A 19,707-nucleotide genomic window follows, 5' to 3' on the forward strand; every position below is an offset into this window, starting at 1 on the left:
TTTCTGATTAATCCGGGGCGATTTTTTCTTTCATGTGGTTATAGGGACGTAGCTATCGAGTGGTAATTTCATTGATATATCATTAATGAAAGCGAGTTAAAGGTTTTCTACGGGGATAAAAAGAGCTTATATTTTAGGCAGTGTCTTCATGCTGAGTTAGATAAATTAAAACGATATCCTGCAAACAAGTAAAAGATCGAAAGTTGTTTCGAGATGTGACCTCACATTATATTGCTTTTATAAACAAAAAAATAGCAAAGTTGATTTCGAGCAAATTTACAATCGAATGTTTTGATTATAAGATAGAAAACGTTCTATCTATTGTAAACATAAAAACATTCGAAAGAGTATCCGTAAAAGTCAGAAAAGTCCCTTTGTTTGAGGAATGGTTTTTTATTCAATGTATTTTCATCTTTTCGAAACCTTTTTCTCATTTTGTTGGCACTTGTTTTTACTACATCAGCGTCATCAGACCTTTCAATCAAAATAAAACCTTTAAGTTATCTTATATTTTCCTACCAATTTTCACTTTAGTTTTCCCCATAGCAAATAAGGAAAAGCTATCTTATAACCCTGAATCACGAGTGAGAGTATCAATTATATTTATTGGACAATTATATAACAACAAGTAGTTTAATATTGTCATATGCAAAAATACGGTTTTTATATTTGAAAACACGGTCGAAAAGAGCTTAGAGAGGCCCAGGAAAGCCTGGACATGGAGTATTTCGAAAAATTTCAGATAAACTTGGTGAAACTCTAGGAATTGTTTTTTTTTTCTTCAAGTTTACAAAGTCGGAGAAATCAGATTTATTCCAATAGAATATTTTGTATATTTATTAGAGTTTGGAGAGCTTTTTGTTCAAATCTTTACCTTCTTGGCTATTTCTTAAATTGACTTAACAGAAAATCTTTAGCTTACTACCAAAAATTAAGTAAACTTATAAGAAATCAGGCTGGAACCATCAGAATCAAAGCCTTTTTGTTAAGGAACAATAATTCAAGGAATTATAGAATAATAATAAAACATTTAATTTCCCTTTCAGCCCGACTTGCTTGGACATTCATCAACGATTATTAGCCGTTGGTTTCACTGATAAAGTCATCAGGTTTGCAATGCTTGTTTAAGTCTTTTCTTAAGACACCCCTGTCTCAGTGCCCCGGTAGAACTTTTTCCCTCAGTGGGGATGGAAATTTCTATCAAAATGCCAATGGGGATAGAAAATCTATTGTTTCCAGCTCGAAAATTCCAGTGGGCATGGTTTTGGAGTGCAATTTTTTACATTCAGTTTTCAATGGGGATAAAATCATAGAGCAATTTCACAGTGGGGTTAAAATTGTAGGATATTTTTTCCACCGGGGACGATTTTTTGGCCTATTTTTCCACCGGGGTGGGGGGGTCCACCGGGTCTGGGACACAGGGGTGTCTTAAGTATTCTTTTGGTATCGTCTCTTTAAAGGTTAGAAGGCCCTACATTTATTGAACATTTATCAGCTACCAGCTAAAGTTTGGAGATATCAACCCCCTCCTTGATAGTCTGAATAAGGATACACAATAAAATTTAGGCTTTTTCTTTGATTTCCCAATTTACAATGTCAAATTTGAGCAGAAAATGTTCGATGTACGCAAATTTTGAAACGTTTATATGAAGTCTGGTCCAATTTTGCATTGATTTGGTTTTGCAGTTGACCGGCTAGACACTGTTATACGATTTCAAACTATAAATCGGAAATCTTTTTTAGGATTTGGAATGGTGATGAAAAACAATGTGCATTTGCTTTGGAAGGGCATCAGGTAACTTGATTTCGAACTTTTTCACCATAGGGTTGTCTTTGGTTGGATCTTATAAATACGAAAAATGATTTGAGAATGGGTCTTGTTATTAAAGTTCCACATAGGCTCCAATCGTTGCCTAGAGCTCTACTTTTCTTACCTTTAAAAACAAATTTTTTCATGACTTTATACTTTATACCATAATATGTTTATTGTAAAAAGATAATGAAATACAATAAAACATGTCAATATATGGTAGCTATAAATTTTATAAATGTACAAGACTCAAAGTAGTCCAGTCTAGGGGACAAAGTTTCCGTAGAGTCCGTCTGCGTTGGAGTCTAAGGTGTACCAGAAACCCAAATGTTGTCTGGTCATCTCATCAACATCAAGTTTGCCACTGTTGTCCAAATCGCAATGTTTGAAGGTACGTTCGGCGTCTTCGTCTGATGGACAGATTCCGGAGATTCTCCCGTAAGCTTTCCATTCGTCCAAACTGATTGATCCACTACCATCCTTGTCGAAGATATCGAAAACAGCATCTCCCCAGTCGCGGATTAATGTGGTTTTGTTTTGAGACCATTTCTTCAAGTCGTTGGTAGCAAGTCGTTTCCAACCTTCCAAGTACGCAGGGAAAGCAACTTCTCGGTCATACTCCATTCCTGCTTCACGGAAAAAAGCTTCCACAGCTTTCTGATGACGTTCAGTTTGTTCTTTGGTGGCTCCAAGTTTGACGCAAATGTCGTCAGAAGCTTTGGACACGATTTCGTTCAATGTGATTCTACCATCACCGTTAACGTCCAAGAACTTGAACATGAACTTGTGGCGGTTGATCCATTTTGGATTGTCGAAGTCTGGCTTCAATTTGATGGCGTATTTTGATCCGGTTGAAGTCATCTTGATGGTTGATTTGCACTGAATTGCTTCTTATGTTTATCAAACAAAAGTTGATCTGCTTAGTTGAAACTTGTTGAGCTGAGATGATTTGAACGTTGCTTATTTCTACTTTTTATACTACACTGTTCGGTATATTATTTTGCAGAACTGCGGATTATTTAGGGCTGAGTTTTGACCTTTAAGTTCTTTTCAACATGGATATGATAATCATGGGATTATTAAAAGGATTCCAGTTAGGGATTTGGATTAGGTGTGTGATGAAATAAGTCTTAGACTATAAGCTACCTTCAATCGATATTGCCCTTATGGAGATTTTACCCGGTGCATTCTTTTATTGCGTTAACATTCATATCACATATGAAGGAGGAGAAGAAGAATGAGCCTACCCTAAGCATTGGACATAGGCCTTACCCTGAGGACAAGGATCACAGCGCTAGACAAAAAAAAAAACCAAGTTGTATAATCTAAAAAAATACCAACAATAAACTATTAGTAAGAATTTAGGTAGCACGATTAATCACGTTACGCCAAACATTTCTATCCTGAACACATTCATACCACTCATTTCGACAAACATTCACTTTTTTGAGCGCTTTATACACTCCACGACTATAAATGTAATCTGGGGCACCTCGGGGACGTTTTTCCTGGACCCAAGAAGTTTTTTTATTGTTTTTTTAATATCGATACTATCTTGTCCCCAAAATATTTGGTTCTTTTTAAAAGGCGTTAGGCGAGACCAATTTGATAAGTTGTTTTACGGGCCCGACCGACCCTGATATTCCAAAAATCGAAATAAAAATAAAATTGGATTTGGTAGTACATTTATATTTTCATTGCTTTACAGACTGCCAAATTTTCAAAATGTTGATAGTTTTTCCAAGGTTTTGAGAATTTTATGTGAATTCGAACTTTTTGTGTGTTTTGCTGCCTTTTTAGGAGATTTTATGGGTTTATGGCTTTTATTTTTTCGCCAACCGATAACTTGGCCCGTAAAACAACAAATTAAATTGGCCTCGCCTTAGTATATAATGATATATGTGCTATGAATAAAAATAAAATCGAAAATCAACATGTAATTGTAAACAGAAAATAGTAGGCCAGAGGTGAGGTTAGCAGTTATAGATTAAATATATATGAGTAGATTGTATCTTCAATAATTACTCAATTCGGATTTTAAATTCATTTTACGAGATAGCCTGTCAGACTCCTGGAAACATGACCAAGCCAGCGTAGCTGACGACGAGTAAAATCCATTGGCAACAAACCAATGCGTGAACGAAGGTCATCGTTACTGATGTGGTGTAAACGAGTATACGAATTAAATATTTGAATGGCTAGCTAGGTTAATACATTGCATTGAATGCAATGGATTGAATTTCTGAACTATTTTTAGAAAATTGAAATAGGTTACCCCAAAGTCGGGGTAACTCTCGGATGGAAATTTTATACACGATACTCATATATCCAAAGATTCGCGCAGCCTATATTTTATTGTATTTACTCTATTACTACATGAGAGACATTTCTCTGCATACTATTTTTACCATTCGAATCACATTCACCTTACTTTATCACTTCAACGCAATGGTATCTTAGATTTTTCACAAAAGTACTCGACGACTAAACTTGTGTTTTCGATACCATCGTCGAAAAGAATCGACCGCGCCATTTAGGGTTTATACCTTGGGGGGGGGGGGGGTACTTGGGCATAATGGGTGCCGGTTATGCGAGCCTTTTAAATGGGTACAAGAACGTCTCTAAAATGGTCCCAAAACTACGAAATGTAAAAAATCGACTCTCTCAAAGGGTCATAAAACCTGGTAATTTTGAGCTAAAAACTGGAAAAGTCTCTTTACGGGTCGATTTTCGAATTTTTGCTAGGGCGTACCCGTCACCTTGCAAACGTACCTAGTATCCAACGGGGGTTAATAGGTGTCTTTTCACTTTAAAAACTAATGTGAAGAAGTGACGGTACAACTTGGAGAAATATCGCTGATTAATTATCTGGGACGGATAGAAGGTTCAAAGGTTCACTTAACCTTTCCCAGTTTTGAATTATGGATGTACAGATTATGAAAGCACAGTTGAATTGCAAGATTATTTTTGAAAGGTCAAGAGGTTTCTAAGTGACTTTATACCATACAATCTCACAATGTTAAATGTTATCGAAAGTATGTGTCGCGTTTAGCAACATTTATGCCAAGAAAGTCCTAGATTTTAGTTTTGAGTAAAAGATCACTAACCATTTCAATTTTTTTCTATCAAAAAATAGTTGAATATCTATATCGCTGTATTCCTGTATTTCTGTACTACTGGGTTCAAAAACCATTTTCTGTTCTTATTATTCCATAGAAAACAATATGGAGTTTACGTTTCGTCACTGAGAAAGTTCTCATCAGTTGTTCAAACGACCACATTGTCAAGGTAATGAAAAAACATTCCACTTTCTTTTTATAAACGCCTACCTCAAATAAACGAGTGCCCTCTCGAGAAGGTAGTATTATATAAAGGAGAACCTAAATATTTGATCCCTAAATTGACTTATTTGTACTTAAATGATAAATGATAAATGGCGGCAAAAAAAGGTTCCCATTCACTTTTTTATAGTGACCTTGGTTTTAAATTACTAAATAAACGACTCCTTCTTTTAAACATCCCTCCCAAAAACGAAAAGAACTTGTCAGCATGAGTGTTCATATCCAAATTTAATGTTTTTACAATATGTCTAGTGTTAGAACATTTGATTGTTTTCATTCGACTCTTAAGCTTTCATAACTTTGTGGTGACCTTATAGATTTGGAATTTGAAATCTAAGAAGTGCGTGAGGACGATACTTGGTCACGAAGGTGCAGTGTGGTGCCTTGATGTTCATGGTGAACTCTTTGCTACTGGCTCAGCTGATAGAAGTGTAAGTGGAGTTGAATAGGTGCAGGCCCTAGAAAACCTAGAAAGTTAAGGTTTTAAGAAAATCTAAAGGAAAACGGGGAAATTCAAAAACTTCTTTTCTAATGACAACAACAGTAAGAAGAACCTATAAGGAAATATCCACTTTTTACATTAGCCGGAAATGTTACATAACTTTCCCTAGAATGGCTGAAACCATTGAAGATATAAATCATATTTTTTTGGTAAGAGCATCCAAAATATTTGAATCCCTCAAGTGTTCTTAGCTTTTTGAGTTTCAAGCCTAAAAATGTTCTTAAAATGTTCTTAATTATTCAATTTTTGTGCAATTTCCTTAAAAATTGGATGTTTTAGAGTCCATAAAGCCTAAAAATATTCTTAACTTGAACTTGAACTTGGCCATCGAAGCTTTATGTTCTTATAAAAAACGTGTAATATTTTTTTCATCATCAATCAGGCCAAAGTATGGGACATCCGTACGAACAACGTGATGCGGTCATTCACCAATCATCCGGGTGGCATTTATGCGGTATGTTTCACTGAGGATGGACAAAAGATATTCACTGGTAGCGTTGAAAAGGTTTGTACTAAACATTTTTTTAGATACGATACTCACAACCCTGTCTCAGTTGCCGCTGGAAAATCTTTTAGCCGATATTTAGCTAGAATGTCAAACTCGTATACGATGTTTTTGTTGATTTAGAATCGGCGATTATTACTACTAAAAATTGCTTGTGTTTATTTGTTCATTTCGTGGGTGTTTCGATCTTATAACATTTAACAGGTTGTGAAAATAATATTAGTTACACGGTCTTTTCGAGGTGGGATACGGGATATACATGGTCAGTAAAAACCGTATTGGTGGCGAAGCTTGCTATAGCATCACAATTGAAAGTCTTGCTCAATCTATATAAACCCAAGTAAAGTAAAAATCAAAATAACTCAAAGATTTCCTGTATCTTTTCTGCCTGATAAAACACCGCCCAAGCCACGCCCGCGGTGTTAGGGTAACACATAAAGAGATCCCACCTCGCCACAATACATCATGCACGCCCAACCAGCCAGTTCTTTACTCTTTTTACAAAAGATACCATAGAAAAAGCCGAACCGGCAACTTATTTCCATTGCGTGAATCCTCTCAACAGAGTGATGTCTGTAGAATTGTTCTGAGTGAAAGCGTTTTGTTGATAGTGGTTTGAACCTATATCTTTTATTCAAAGTGATCTCGTCGTTCGCTGAATCTCGTCCAACCTTATAATGCCGGTGGTCATGTGATTGTAAAAACGCCTCCAAGTGTTCTCAGCCTTCTGCTTTACTTTGCTGCAAATGATGAAATACTATTTCAGTCTTTGTGTAATAGATAGGCGACCCTTAAATGTCAAGCATATATTCGGTATGCAACCGATGAAATTTGGCGAAATCTGCAGACCAGAATTGAAAAACGGGTTTGCATCTTTTAAAATCATTTTCTTTTCCGATATAATCTTCTTCTCCAAGTTTCTCTTTTCCTTCAAATAATCTTAAAACGTCAAAGGCTTGTGGGTATTTTAAAGCAATAAACGTACACTTTGTTGCGTCTGAATTGTCAGTGAAAATGTCAACTAATCACCGTGTCATTGGTGAAGTCAATACTCCTAAAACAGGTCTTAAGCATTGTTCGTTTTCTTCCAATCCATACTCTTGATTTGATTTGGTCGGTGAATATTGAACGTAGATCTTTTGATAGTGGGTTCATCTTTAATTTTTTTTTTCTATTTCAATGCTTCCGTGACTCCAGAGCCTAGAACAAGACTCGATATACTTAATAATCAAAGTGTTCTTTGTAACTTCCAGCCATTTGATTAAATAACTAATTTATGAAAACAAGTCTTCATTACGCTTGTTTTCAAGCTCAATACACGTTGTTTCTTTAATAACAAACTAATAAGAGCATAAGGTTTTGATGTTCTAAATATTAAGAACAAGCTAAGAACATTTTAAGGTCTTGTGAAGACTCTAAAGTATTCCCAATTTGTCGGGAAATTGGACAAAAATATTCAAAAAAATGGTGAACCTTTTAAGAAAACTTTCAGGCATAAAAGAAAAATGCTAAGAACATCCAAAGGCTTCAAAACTTTTGGATTCTCTTACAAAATACGTGTAGATGTTAATGGAGCATAATTAATTATAACCACAGAAGAATAATAACCTAAACTCCATATCTTGAGGAGGTTTGATAGGAAGAATTTTAGTTGACAAAAGATTTTTTATTCAGTAGATTAGTCTGAAATTATTTTAAATGATTTTCAAATCATGATGATAATTTAATTAGACGACGCTATCATCCACCAAATGGATAGTAAACACAGGAAAATTATGCTCTGCCACTGTTTACTCTGCCCCGGGTTACCTTCATTCTCCCGCCTTCTATAGTATTCCCTTTTTAGTGACCTTTTGTAGAGGATAGGATCGTATTTTGATCGAGCGAGGTTTTTGGAAACAACATTCAAAGTCTGTATTTTCCCTAAGAAATTTTATATTTTTTAAACAGTAGATGATAGATGCCCTGGAATATTTCTTTCTATAGATGAGGCAACTGAGGAGGTCGAAAAATCATTCGAAACCCCAAACTAACTGTTAAGAGTGATTCTGTTCACATTACGACAGAAGTCTAAGCAATATCTGGGGAAAAAGTTTTAATAAATTGATTTCATAATAGATAATCCATTTTGCGCACTCCATGCTCTATTATTTAAAAAGATGTAGCGAATGCGACGGTCTGACCTAGGCGATGTTATCGTCCGTTACAGAGTGATAGTAAAGGCGGGGAAATAAGATGGTATGGCGTTATGGCGGTATACGAAAAATAAAAAACGGCGGGAGAGTTTCGAAGACTGGCAACTTCTACCGACTGTAAACTCTTTTCGGCAAAAAACCGTTTGCGAATTTTCTTCGGCTTTGGGCTTATTTTATCTCAGATAGTGATTTGTCTTAAACTATAGCATAGTCTAGATCTGACCTGTTTCGTCAGCCATAACCATCAGAACCGCTTTGTTTTTTGCCTGAAAAGGAAAGTGAAAGTGATTGAGTTCAAATGTTTATATTAATGATTGGTTTTTGTTTCGGTGCGATTGTTTTGTTTCACGCAATCATCACTCTCAAAATCTCATTTCGTATCCATCCCAAAACCAGATTGGTCCGGCTAACCTGGGCAGATTCTTTGACGGAGCCATAGTCTTTAGAATGAATACGTGTCATACGCGGTGTTATCAGATTCTGCTCAGAAATTATTAAAGAATGCACTTTTTATTTTACCAAACATATAAGAGATATGGTTTTATACAGTAGTCTATTATTTCTTGTTTTTTAGACATTGAAGTTATGGGACATCATTCTTTCTACGTGTCTTTTGAATATTCAAATCGGAAACTCGAAAACAGTTCTAAACCCGATCACCTCTCTTTCATATGACAAGGTAACGCATTTCATGTCTGGCTACAAGCTTTTAAAGTAATCCCAATAATAAATTTATCTTATCGGTTAAATTGATGAAATTTTCTTGAGTTTCTGTGCCAATTCCATGTTTCAGTGACACAAAATTTAGCGCTAAAGTATTCAATTTCAAACGAAAAAGTTATAGAAGAAAGTTCCTTGTTTAAAGAAACCAAAAATGATTTGGTAAAAAGTATTCGTCGGCATAAATTCATCGTCGCTCAAAAATAAACGCAAGCTAAAATAAAATCCTCATAAAAATTCGTTACCAGGCCGTACAGAGATGGCATTTACTTTAGAATATCTTGGTTGAAGACTTATGGAATTTTTTGTTTATCTCATTCAGGGCTACTTAGCATGTGTTTGTGGTACAGACTTTCAAATTTTCAACCACACAAATGGCTTTTTGTTGGATTATTACCACGATTGTCATAAAGAAAGGTGATTTCTATTTTTAACCCTATCGTGAGTTTATCTTACATGGTAAAAAGGCACCAAAAAGCTCTCAATAATGATCACACTGAACTTTGGGCACGTGCTTCACTTGTGTTCTTATCACATCCAGGCTTTTAATCATTATATTACAGCAGGCATTAACACACATATAATAAAAGAGCCGTTATACAATTAGTATGACGGTGCTGCTTCACATGGCATATAATAAAAATAAACCTAACCCCCTTTATTGGACTCTAATATCTGATACTATGCATGGTTTCTGCCCTCCCCCCTTAAACTAAGGGGGGTCAAAAAAATAGCCTTTTAAAAAAGGGGGGATTTTTGTCATTTTTTTTAAATAAGGGGGGGGGGTTCTTTATCAAGGGCTGCAAGAATCTATCAAAATAAGAAAAAAGGGGGGACTAAAATATTTGCTTTTATTGATAATAATTTTCTTTGTCTAATAATATCTTCTTTCCCGTTTTTGTGCTCACAATCTCATGCCCACTATTTTGCAGACCATGCTATATTGAAAGTTATGTACATTAAATGACCTTTAAACAGACCAAATCAAACCATAAAACTATTATTCTCCCCAATTAGATAACGTTTTAAGCTGTTTTGAGGGTATAAAAAGTGAAACGTTTTCTAAATTTTTTCTTTTCCTAAATCTTGCCCCCCCCACTCAAATGGCTCGCCGGGGCCCATGAATCTGCATACTCTCTTCTCTCTCTCTCTCTCTTGTAAAAATTGTTTGCTGAAGGGTACAAAGATTTTCTTGAAATAGTTGGTCGACATCAATGATCTTTGACATTTTCAGCTCTGTCACATCCAAAATCAATGTCATAAGCATGAAATCTTACTTGTGTTTTACTGCCTAAATTCTCTACTTGGGAAGACCACTTACTCGACCTAACTAGGACTAACTAGAACTACAATCAGAAAATATTCCCAGTTCAAATCTAATGATAAAGATAATTTACAAGGCCTAAGATATGAACAAAACACAACTGTTGTACCAGGTACTGCATCTTTTGTTTGATTTTATTCATAAAAAGTTTTATTTATATCATTTGATTATAGGATCCAGTTTATTTTCAATGATTTCTTTTTATTGAATTTTATTTAGTTGGATATCATTATGTACCTAATATAATGTTGATGGCATTGATATCAAACCAATCATTGTACTTTGTTATTGTCAAAGTCTAAAAATAAAAATCTGATGGGGGATTCCTCTTTTTTTTCATTTTAAGGGGGGACATTCTAACAAGGGGTACCGGTAATTTTTGTTCGATTTAAGAGGGGAGTTTTCTTTAAGGGCAAAATTGCATTTTAAGGGGGGGCTGAAAAAGTAGGCAGAAACCATGCTATGATAACTTATACTGGCTCGACGAACTGCGAATTTCGCCTGTACCATATTTATGGTTCACTTTCTTAAATATTCCTTTCTCCGACCAAATGGGCATATCTACGGTTATCAATACCATACACCCCCTTTTCATAGACCTTGTAGGATTTTCCAGACAGTTGGAGTAATAAAAAGAACTGAAACTCGAACTGGGTTGATGTTTTTTATGCCTGGGTATTTCAATTTCATTGAAGTCAAAAAGCGCAGTGGGAATGGAAAAAATTACATATTTTGCAGTGAGGATTTATTTATTTTACCATTTTCGGCGGGCACAAAAATTAGGCTTTAACTTTCCAACTTTCCCAATTCTTTCAGTTGGAGGGGTATCCCTACCGGGTCTGTCTTTGGAAGAGTAAGTAAAACACCTGTTGGTAGCATTTCTTGTTTCGTTTGTTCTTAGGATCGAATCGATACAAATGAGAATAAAAAGGAAAGCAGGAGAGCATTCTGAAGTGAAAGCTAAAATAATGACTTGTGGTAAAGATGGCAAATTGAAAGTCTGGGATTTTACGAGGTACGTTGTTTAGAAATATAACTTCAGTTGAATAAATTCTACCACCTCTGTCTGTCTGACACCTTTAGATTTTGAGGCAACCTTTAGGCTTCAAAAATGGTCTGATTTGGCTGAAATTTAACTCGCTCCGATTTGACTGAAACTCGAACTAAATCTTTGAGAGAATCTCTGGAAATGTTTTTACAATTGTTTGTGCCTGTGGACGCGTTTTAGTGTCAAAATGATAACATAAACAATATTTTAGGCTCTCAGCTTTTGAAAAAGGATTGACGGAGGTGAAAAAGGTATCCTGTTTAACAACCCCCCTTGTTTATACCCCATTGGTTAGTTTCTCCTTAGTCCAATATGTATGGTACTTTAGGTGAGTATTTTACTGAAGAAACATCAGGAAACAAATCAGTATCAATCCAATTAAAAAATCATACCCAACCTTCTTACCAGGAAAAAACCAATTTTGATGTACAACTTGCACGAAGATTCGATCAATGACCTTTTGTTTGATGAAACGCGTATCACGTGCGCATGTCAAGATGGCGTCAAAGTTGTGAACTTCAATTGTGGATACGAAGAACGTCGTCCGAGTCGAAAACACACTACTTATTATTACGGATAAGGTGGATCTACAAAGGTACTTGAACTTTAGAGAGTCAGAGAAACTTTTGGACATTGGGTACTTCAATTCGGGAATTCCTATTCAAAATTTGTAACGGGTCTTTTAGTAGCTGTATGACAATATCTTTTATATTTACACCGTTTTTCGATTACTCCCCGGGCTATCTAGCTGTGAGGTTGATTTTTTCTGGAAATGCTATTTCTCGGCAACATGTCGAAACTTAACAAGTACTCTTAAGTGCCAAATAAACGGGGGGGTTCGAATTAACGGGGGACCTAATTGCTGGGGGGTTGGAAATTGTAATTACGAAAACCCCAAAATAATGTAAATATAGCCTAAAATCAGGATATTTAGAGCACAATAAGGGACCTTCTCTTTGAAAGCTGAAAAAATTCTTAAAAATTAATCAACGGGGGGGTCCTAATAAAGTCCGGGGAGTTGGAAAATTTCCAAAAAATTAACAAGCGGGGGGGGCTGGCGTTTATTTGGCACCTAAGAGTAACCCTATTTTCTTAATCTACTTTTCGCCTTGAATCTGGTTGTTGCTTCAAATATTTGATTTTCAAACTTCGAAAAAATCGTTGGTACCCTTGTTAAGTTGGATTGATTAACTAAAAATAGATTCACTCGAAAACTGCTTGAGATTATCGACGGGCAAATCTTTTTTGTCAATTCTACACCCTATTAGGAGCATAATATTTGCCCTGATCTAAGACTAAGGGGTACTGTTTATGAATCTCGGACGCTGGTCTATGCTTTGTGGAAACCATACTCAATAAATTATTCTGCCCTTACCATTGCCATTTTTTGTATAATAGAGCCATCATCAAGGTGATGGGAAGGTATTCATGATATGCAACACTGGAGAGTCTTCCAAGAATTTTCAAAAAGTTCAACCCAATACGTCACTTTTTCTATTGTTTAAGTGACGTGATGGGTTGAACTTTTTGAAAATTCTCAGAAGACTCTGCAGTGTTGCATATCATGAATATCATTATTGGGATTTACTTTTTTGTGAAAATTTCTGACAAGGAGAAATTGAGTCTATTTTTCCTCTTTAACTTTTGTAATACCAAGGAACTTTTTAATAACAGATTTTATAGTAACGCATTATTGTGTTCAATTTTTGTCTACCATATATTTTTTCGTATTGTAGAATATTTTTGTATGATTATAATATAAGGGGATGGTTTGATAATTATGACTTTTTTTATGGAATATAAATTTTTTGAGATTTTTTAAATGTATTTTTTCATTTTCATTTTTGTACATACAACAACTTTACATTATAAAATTAAGTGTAATTAATAACCGTGATAAGAACTCACACATAATATATTTGATATTTGATGCCCAAATATTTGGCCTTAAATAATAAAAGTCTTGGTTTAGTTACTACACCCCCCCCCCGTTCTAACAGACCCGGTAAGGATTTTTTCAGTCGTGGGGGTAAATATAACAGACCAAAACTCGATGGGGATTGATATTCCCATATTTTTATGGCTGTGGATTTGAATTCCATTGTTTTCAAGCCAAAAAAATCAGTGGGATTGGATAAAATAGCACAAAATTTTGCAGTGAAGATTTTCTTTTCAACAATTGGAGTATAAATTTCCAATTTCAATGGGAAAGGGTCCCAGTGGGTCTGTGAAAAGGGATATGTTACAATTTTTAAGAAATTATAAGACGTTTATAAAAAGTTAATTACAAAAAGGTCAGTAAAAAAAAGACACTTTACTTAAAACACTGAACCCACAAACATTAATTTCATTTACGTAATTTAAATCATTATTTAGAAAAAGTCACCTGATCAAGAAAGATAATGCACGCCTTAAAAATAGTACGAAGATGCTCATTCCAGTCTCAGATTTCAATACACGAGCAATTCATTCAACTTCGGTAAATATATACAATCAGCAATTTTTTAAATTCATGTTTTTGTTTTATAATACAGTTGAATGGATTTCCAAAAGTCCTCTTGGATATCCAGTCGTTGGGTTCACAACCTTCATTGCTGCCAACAAAGAATCAATATTTACCCAAGCTGGTCCGTATTTTACATCCAACAACAACATGGAATGACTTTGTTTGTGGTAGGCTGCAATCAAGCTGTAATGTGAACCACAGTTATTTTGCTGACCGTATAATAGACAAGAATCAAAGTATGCAATGGAGCAGGAAGCGCGCCAAATAGATTCCAAATTTGAGACAACCACTTTTTTCAAATCATCTTTGGTTAGGTATTGGTAATTCCATTTCTTATTTATCAATCTATCTAAATCTGTCTTCCGGCTTTGATCAAGTTGAGTCTGTGTATACCAGATACGTTCATTCAGTAATTTAGTATTTTCAGCGATTTTAGCGACTTTTGACATTGACAGATCTCCAGTAATCATATTCGGGTTTACAATATCATTCATTGTTAACTTAAGTTGGACGCCTCTATTTACCTTACCCATCAAATGCACAATTTCTGGCGAATTTGGTGGGTATTGGCCCAATTTGAAGTTAAAAGCCATGTTGAAAGCATTCATGAAAATCAAGACTGCTGCAGGGCCAGATAAATGTGAAGGCAGATTGGAATTTTGTTGATAGTTTTGAATGAAATATTGTGCTTGGTGAGATGTTGTGCTCAGTAGTTGTTGACCAGTGCTTGATGAAAGAGGTGTAACTCCGCTGATAGGTGCCATTTCTTTGTTGAATAGATATATGTTTATGGTATATATTCTTAAAATAGAACGATAATGCAATAAGGGGTTTATGTTTGAGCCCTGTCATTCTATCTGCCACTCCCATTCCTCAAAATCAAGTCGCATGCCACTACACCTAGGATCAAATAATCATACATTTTATTACATCAAATAATCACATCAAGCAAACCTACCTTATAAACATAAACTTATGCTAATTCAAAAACCCTTAGACAGATCAATGCAATGAACAAAAAATATAATTCGCTAATGAATAAATTTCAACATGCCATTGGTTATAACTAGCCTGTTACATCTTTCTGTTAATGTGTTGTCTTTAACGGTAAGAGATTCTAATGTGCCTCAAACTGTATCTAGCCTTCCATTTATACCCGTTTTCTTTTTATTGTTTCGTAACGAAATTGTTGTGTTTCTATCAAGGAGTTTATTTCGACGTATTTTGCGCTTGTTTATAGGAAGTTGAATCTGGGTTTGGCTCTATAATATCCGCTGATGACCTTTTACACGGTTCTTTTTAATGAAAAACAGAAACTAAAAAGACAAATTTACAAACATTTAAAAGAAGAAATCAAAACAAATAAACGCCAACGCGGTTGTTTCGTGTATTGGTGAATCACGTTAAAGCTGAGTAGTAGATAGGTAGGTAATTGATATGATTAAGATAACTGTTTTTGGTGATGTCATTAATGCTAATTAGTGAAGTTTCTTCTTCAGGTAAGGCTTGTCTAATGATCGACCTATTCCTTACCAAGGTAAGATCTACAATCAACACGGGATACCTGAAGTGCTTAAAGGATGGACGACGATTTTTTGGAAAGAAAATTAGAAGGATTTTTCTTGACATTTCCAAATCAAATTTACGCAATTTGCTTACTTGGTGACATTTTATTCATTTTTTTGGTAAAAAATATCCCAAAACCACAGGATAAAGTTTCTTTCAGCCATCCGCCAAGTTAAGCTGGGAGCAAACCATCAAACATAGTTCTTCAAACATTTGAACTTTGTTGTTGAATGGTTTGCGCGGCATTTTTACAACATTGCTTCAAACATTTATTTTGTTGCATTACAACGGATTCTTTCGTTTGTTTACTTTTCAAATCACACGTTCAAAATCATATTCAATGTTCGATTAGCAATGCAATGTCTTCCTTCTAGGGAAACCCCGAGTTGAATGTTTGAAAAAATTATGAACTTGTTCAAACATTGTTTCAAACATATTTTTCGATCTTTTTGTCGAAAAGATACGATTTTTGACTCCGCAAACCGTCAAACATCGATTTCAAACATGAAATGTCACGATGTTTGAAGAACAATGTTTGACGGTTTGCTCCCAGCTTTAAATTCCCGCAAGTATTTCTTCATGAATGTTGAAATGAAATTTGTGAAAAAAAATGGTGAACAAACTTTCATGGTAGAAGTGTTCGCGAAAATTAATTCATGAAAGTTTACAGTATGTAGCGAAAAATTCTTAAATTTCTTTAAAACTGTAAAACTTGGAAATAGTGAAAAATCTTAAATTTTAAGTATATTTTAGCCTTGACGTCTTCCTAGTCTGAATCGCTGAACAACTATTTATATCGGATATTGAAAACTAATTTGTCAATCTCATCCTATTTTTCATTTGAAAATTTTCGTACTTATCCGTTGATCCGCGAAAGCATAAGCGAAAGATTTTTTTTTTTAATTTGTGAAAATAAAATGCCGTAATTTTCGCGACTCTTAGATCTTTTTAAAGAAAAATCTAATAGTCTAATTTCCCGGGGGGGGGGCACTGGGTTTGTGAAAAAATTGGCTGAAAATCATACCGTTAGAGTGCATTTTCCCCCAAATTTTCGATCCCTTTCGTGCAAAAAATGGTCAAAATTCTAGCATTTTTGGTCAAAATATCTAGATTTTTCAAGAATTTTCTGAAATTTCCACCCTTACAGTGCATCTCTAGTTTTTCCGACCCTTACAGGGCATTTTAAACATATTGGAGAAGGTACCCTTAGGACCCGCACATACCCGTCGGTCCTTTTGCCCAGCTGCCCCCCGGGTCTAATTTAGCCATTGGTTTAATTAATAACGCATAATTTACAGCAGTGCCTTATCGCCTACTCTTTTCAGAAATCGAAAGTAAATTTGACAACAATATTGTATAAAAACAAGTAATTTGCGGTTTATGACGATTTTCATGTGACAAATAATCTCTTAATAAACTCGTGCAGTGTTTTTCCAGTGACTCCTCTTAGAAATTAATTAGGATAGATAATGATATTTATAAAAATTCTGTTTGATGTGTTTATTATTAATATCGAAACGTTGGTGTGTCATTATTTTTATGTAAATCTTTTCACTTCCTAGATACCAGGCTGTCTGGTATACTAAAAATGTTTGAAAAATTTGAATGCGTCTATTGGATTAGAGCCAGAGTATTTGGCACTCTGACTCTTTTCTGTAATATTGTTGGTGAGAGAGCTAAACAACACCAGGCTGCACCCTTTCCTTAACGTTGTAAAGTTACACAATTAAAGACATTTTCTTTGAGTAAATGTTTATCTTCTCATGTTCTTTGTTTTTGACTTGATATAAAGAATTCTCAAAGTCATTGAACTTAAAACAGCTCCTTTCTGAAGATTTCTAAACCAATAATACGTGCGCAAAAATCCTGGTGATCAAAGTATTTTGCTTAATCCATCGTCAATCAATTTCATTAAAAGTAGGATTCAGCAAACTCGTCCTTCAGCTCATAAAATATCCAATAGTTACTGAATTTTAAATAAATAAAATTTTGGTCATTCCAACTTCCAACCGCCTGATCAGGGTGGGTTTTAGAAAAAGAAATTTTAATTATTTTAAAATACTTTTTTTCTTAAAATCGGTGACTGACAGGATTTCGAACTCCAGCGGCACGTTTCCTTATCAGCCGCCAGTACTATTGAGTTTTATGCCATGAAGGGGCTAAAGGTTAAGCCTTTGGCTGGGGAAATTAACCAATTTATTTCCCATCTGAAACGCTCGACCCGCGTGGTTTTTACACTAAAGCTAGACTAGTAAACCACGACGTTGTATTTCTCTGCAGATTAAACTTTACAATAATAGGGTCTATTCCAAACCACTCTCCCGCGGCAATTTCTATTTTTTATAAGAACTCTTTATTATAAGCACTATTCCCGCGTTCCTGTGTCCAAGGAAAGACAGACGCTTGCTAGTCTACACTAAAGCTAGAATGAAACTAAAATCTATCGCTAAATTTCGAAAAACGTTTCGCGTGAAAACGAAGAGCTAGATTCATTCGGTCTATGCGATATCAATTTTAAGGTTTCACTTTTTCTTATCTTAGAGAGGTTGAAGATTCCTCTCTAGCCCTTTAGGCTCAATGATCAATACCCCTACCGGGTTTCCACTGGGTTGCTAAGACTAGTTGTGAGTAAGATTTGAAACTGGATTACAATTTCAACTTTTACTCAAACACCACCTTTCAATCAACTCAAATTCAAAGATTTACATCAAAACAATTCTCTTTTCCACTAATTTTATCAGTCTAAAGCTAAAAGAAATTGAAACTGTTGAAATGAAAGATTTACTGTCTTTTTATAGCCCGAAGAAATTGAATAAGAAAGGTTAAGGATACGAGAAATTCGTGGGAGTGAAAGGCCAAAGTAAGGGGATGAGCTGGAGTTTTTACAAGATACTTCACTAATTGGTCTTTTAAAGATATAGAGATGACGCGTTCTTTAGAAAAAGTAATGAGATTCTTTTATTACATCTTAACGACCAACCAAATCAAATAAGAGCTTGTAAAAACTCCAGCTTGTCCCAAAGTAAGGTGATAATTTTAACGGAGACAATTTAACGGAGGCTTTATCGAGTCAATTTATGTCAAAGCTGATCCTCTTGTAGTTTAAATTTAAGATGAATGATAATTCTCCATCCTTCCTTGACCCTTTGACATTTATACAAAGAAAATTATGAAATGTGTGGAAAAGCGAAAATATCTATCAGTAAAATAAGTTGTATTTGAAACCTGAAAGGCATGGAAGCTTGGGCATCTATCACATTGACTAACAAGTATCATCACTTTTATCTTTTTTCCAAAAGACATCGCCAAAGATCTCTTGTGATATGTTCATTTGCGAAGCAAAGATATACTGTATTATATCCCACAGTTTTTATTGTTCTTGGACTTTAGTTAAAAAAAGGCTTGCTTTTGGGTTCAAAGAATGACGAGGAGAGATATTCAGTGTTAAAAATTATCCCTCCGAATGTTTGGTAGTCTAGCAAGCTAGACGACTAATTTATACATGGTAGAGATAAAGCAAAAAGTAATGAATCTATGAATGGAACAATTTTAGTCGTCTAGAAACCTTTGTGCACTAACTCCAAACAAAAGAAAAGTGTCAATATTGCAATTATAATTTTTTCCTGCTCAAAATAATTCTTGAGAAAAAAAATATGTGTGGATTTGTGTATTGAAAGTTTTTCATTTGAGTTGATTTCGTTTTGAGAGTTTGTTGTTGCTTGATAAATTGTTTTCTCGCTACGCAAGTTTCTGCGTAGCTAGCCCCTGTATCTATAAAGCTGGAACACCGGATTCTTCCAGTCGTTTATACAAACTAAATCCCGTATTATTTTTATTGCCCCCGCAGGAGCGCAGCGACGAGGAGGCACTTATAGTTTCACGCATAGATATTGGACTGGAATCTCGAATTTTTGCGTTTTTTGTTTTGTTTTGTTTTGTTTTGTCGCGCAAGCCTACCCGTAGTTAGTCTCTTCCGTAAATGTTCGGTTTTTTTTCAGGGACGGCAGTTGCTAGCCTAAAAACTTTTTCTTTATAATAGCAGGCGCCGCGGGCATTTTACTCAGCTTTCGACAGTAGATTCTATTCCGCTTGTAGAGTTTTGCCCGATTGGTCAACATGCAGGAAATGGAATGGAGAAGTTTCTGGAAGTTTTTTTAAATTCAAGCTCTCTCTTCCTGCAGTCAACTTGT

At 35.0% G+C, this 19,707-nt stretch overlaps 2 protein-coding genes across 2 annotated transcripts; one reads left to right on the forward strand and one right to left on the reverse strand.

Moving 5' to 3' along the window:
* Window positions 1-1,016: 1,016 nt before the first annotated feature.
* LOC136801828 (uncharacterized) lies at window positions 1,017-12,323 on the forward strand. The gene is made up of 9 exons (XM_067058494.1): window positions 1,017-1,109; window positions 1,744-1,795; window positions 5,027-5,098; window positions 5,469-5,582; window positions 6,036-6,158; window positions 8,928-9,032; window positions 9,396-9,490; window positions 11,299-11,412; window positions 11,854-12,323. Exons 5-9 carry the CDS (start codon window positions 6,069-6,071, stop codon window positions 12,023-12,025), a joined length of 576 nt encoding a protein of 191 aa, XP_066914595.1. The 5' UTR covers window positions 1,017-1,109; window positions 1,744-1,795; window positions 5,027-5,098; window positions 5,469-5,582; window positions 6,036-6,068; the 3' UTR covers window positions 12,026-12,323.
* Window positions 1,960-2,738, reverse strand: LOC136801827 (clytin-like). Its single transcript, XM_067058493.1, has one exon. It carries the CDS (start codon window positions 2,669-2,671, stop codon window positions 2,075-2,077), a length of 597 nt encoding a protein of 198 aa, XP_066914594.1. The 5' UTR covers window positions 2,672-2,738; the 3' UTR covers window positions 1,960-2,074.
* Window positions 12,324-19,707: the final 7,384 nt, after the last annotated feature.

This window comes from Clytia hemisphaerica, unplaced genomic scaffold (genome assembly GCF_902728285.1).
Source record: "Clytia hemisphaerica strain Z4C2 unplaced genomic scaffold, Clytia hemisphaerica genome assembly, whole genome shotgun sequence".
NCBI lineage: Eukaryota > Metazoa > Cnidaria > Hydrozoa > Leptothecata > Clytiidae > Clytia > Clytia hemisphaerica.

Bases quoted from the DNA above. Each gene is read 5' to 3' on its own strand.
- LOC136801827 (XM_067058493.1), bottom strand. From the start codon at position 2,671: ATGACTTCAACCGGATCAAAATACGCCATCAAATTGAAGCCAGACTTC.
- LOC136801828 (XM_067058494.1), top strand. From the start codon at position 6,069: ATGCGGTCATTCACCAATCATCCGGGTGGCATTTATGCGGTATGTTTC. The intron at 6,159-8,927 runs GTTTGTACTAAA...CTTGTTTTTTAG, and splicing joins TCACTGGTAGCGTTGAAAAG to ACATTGAAGTTATGGGACAT. The intron at 9,033-9,395 runs GTAACGCATTTC...TATCTCATTCAG, and splicing joins CCTCTCTTTCATATGACAAG to GGCTACTTAGCATGTGTTTG.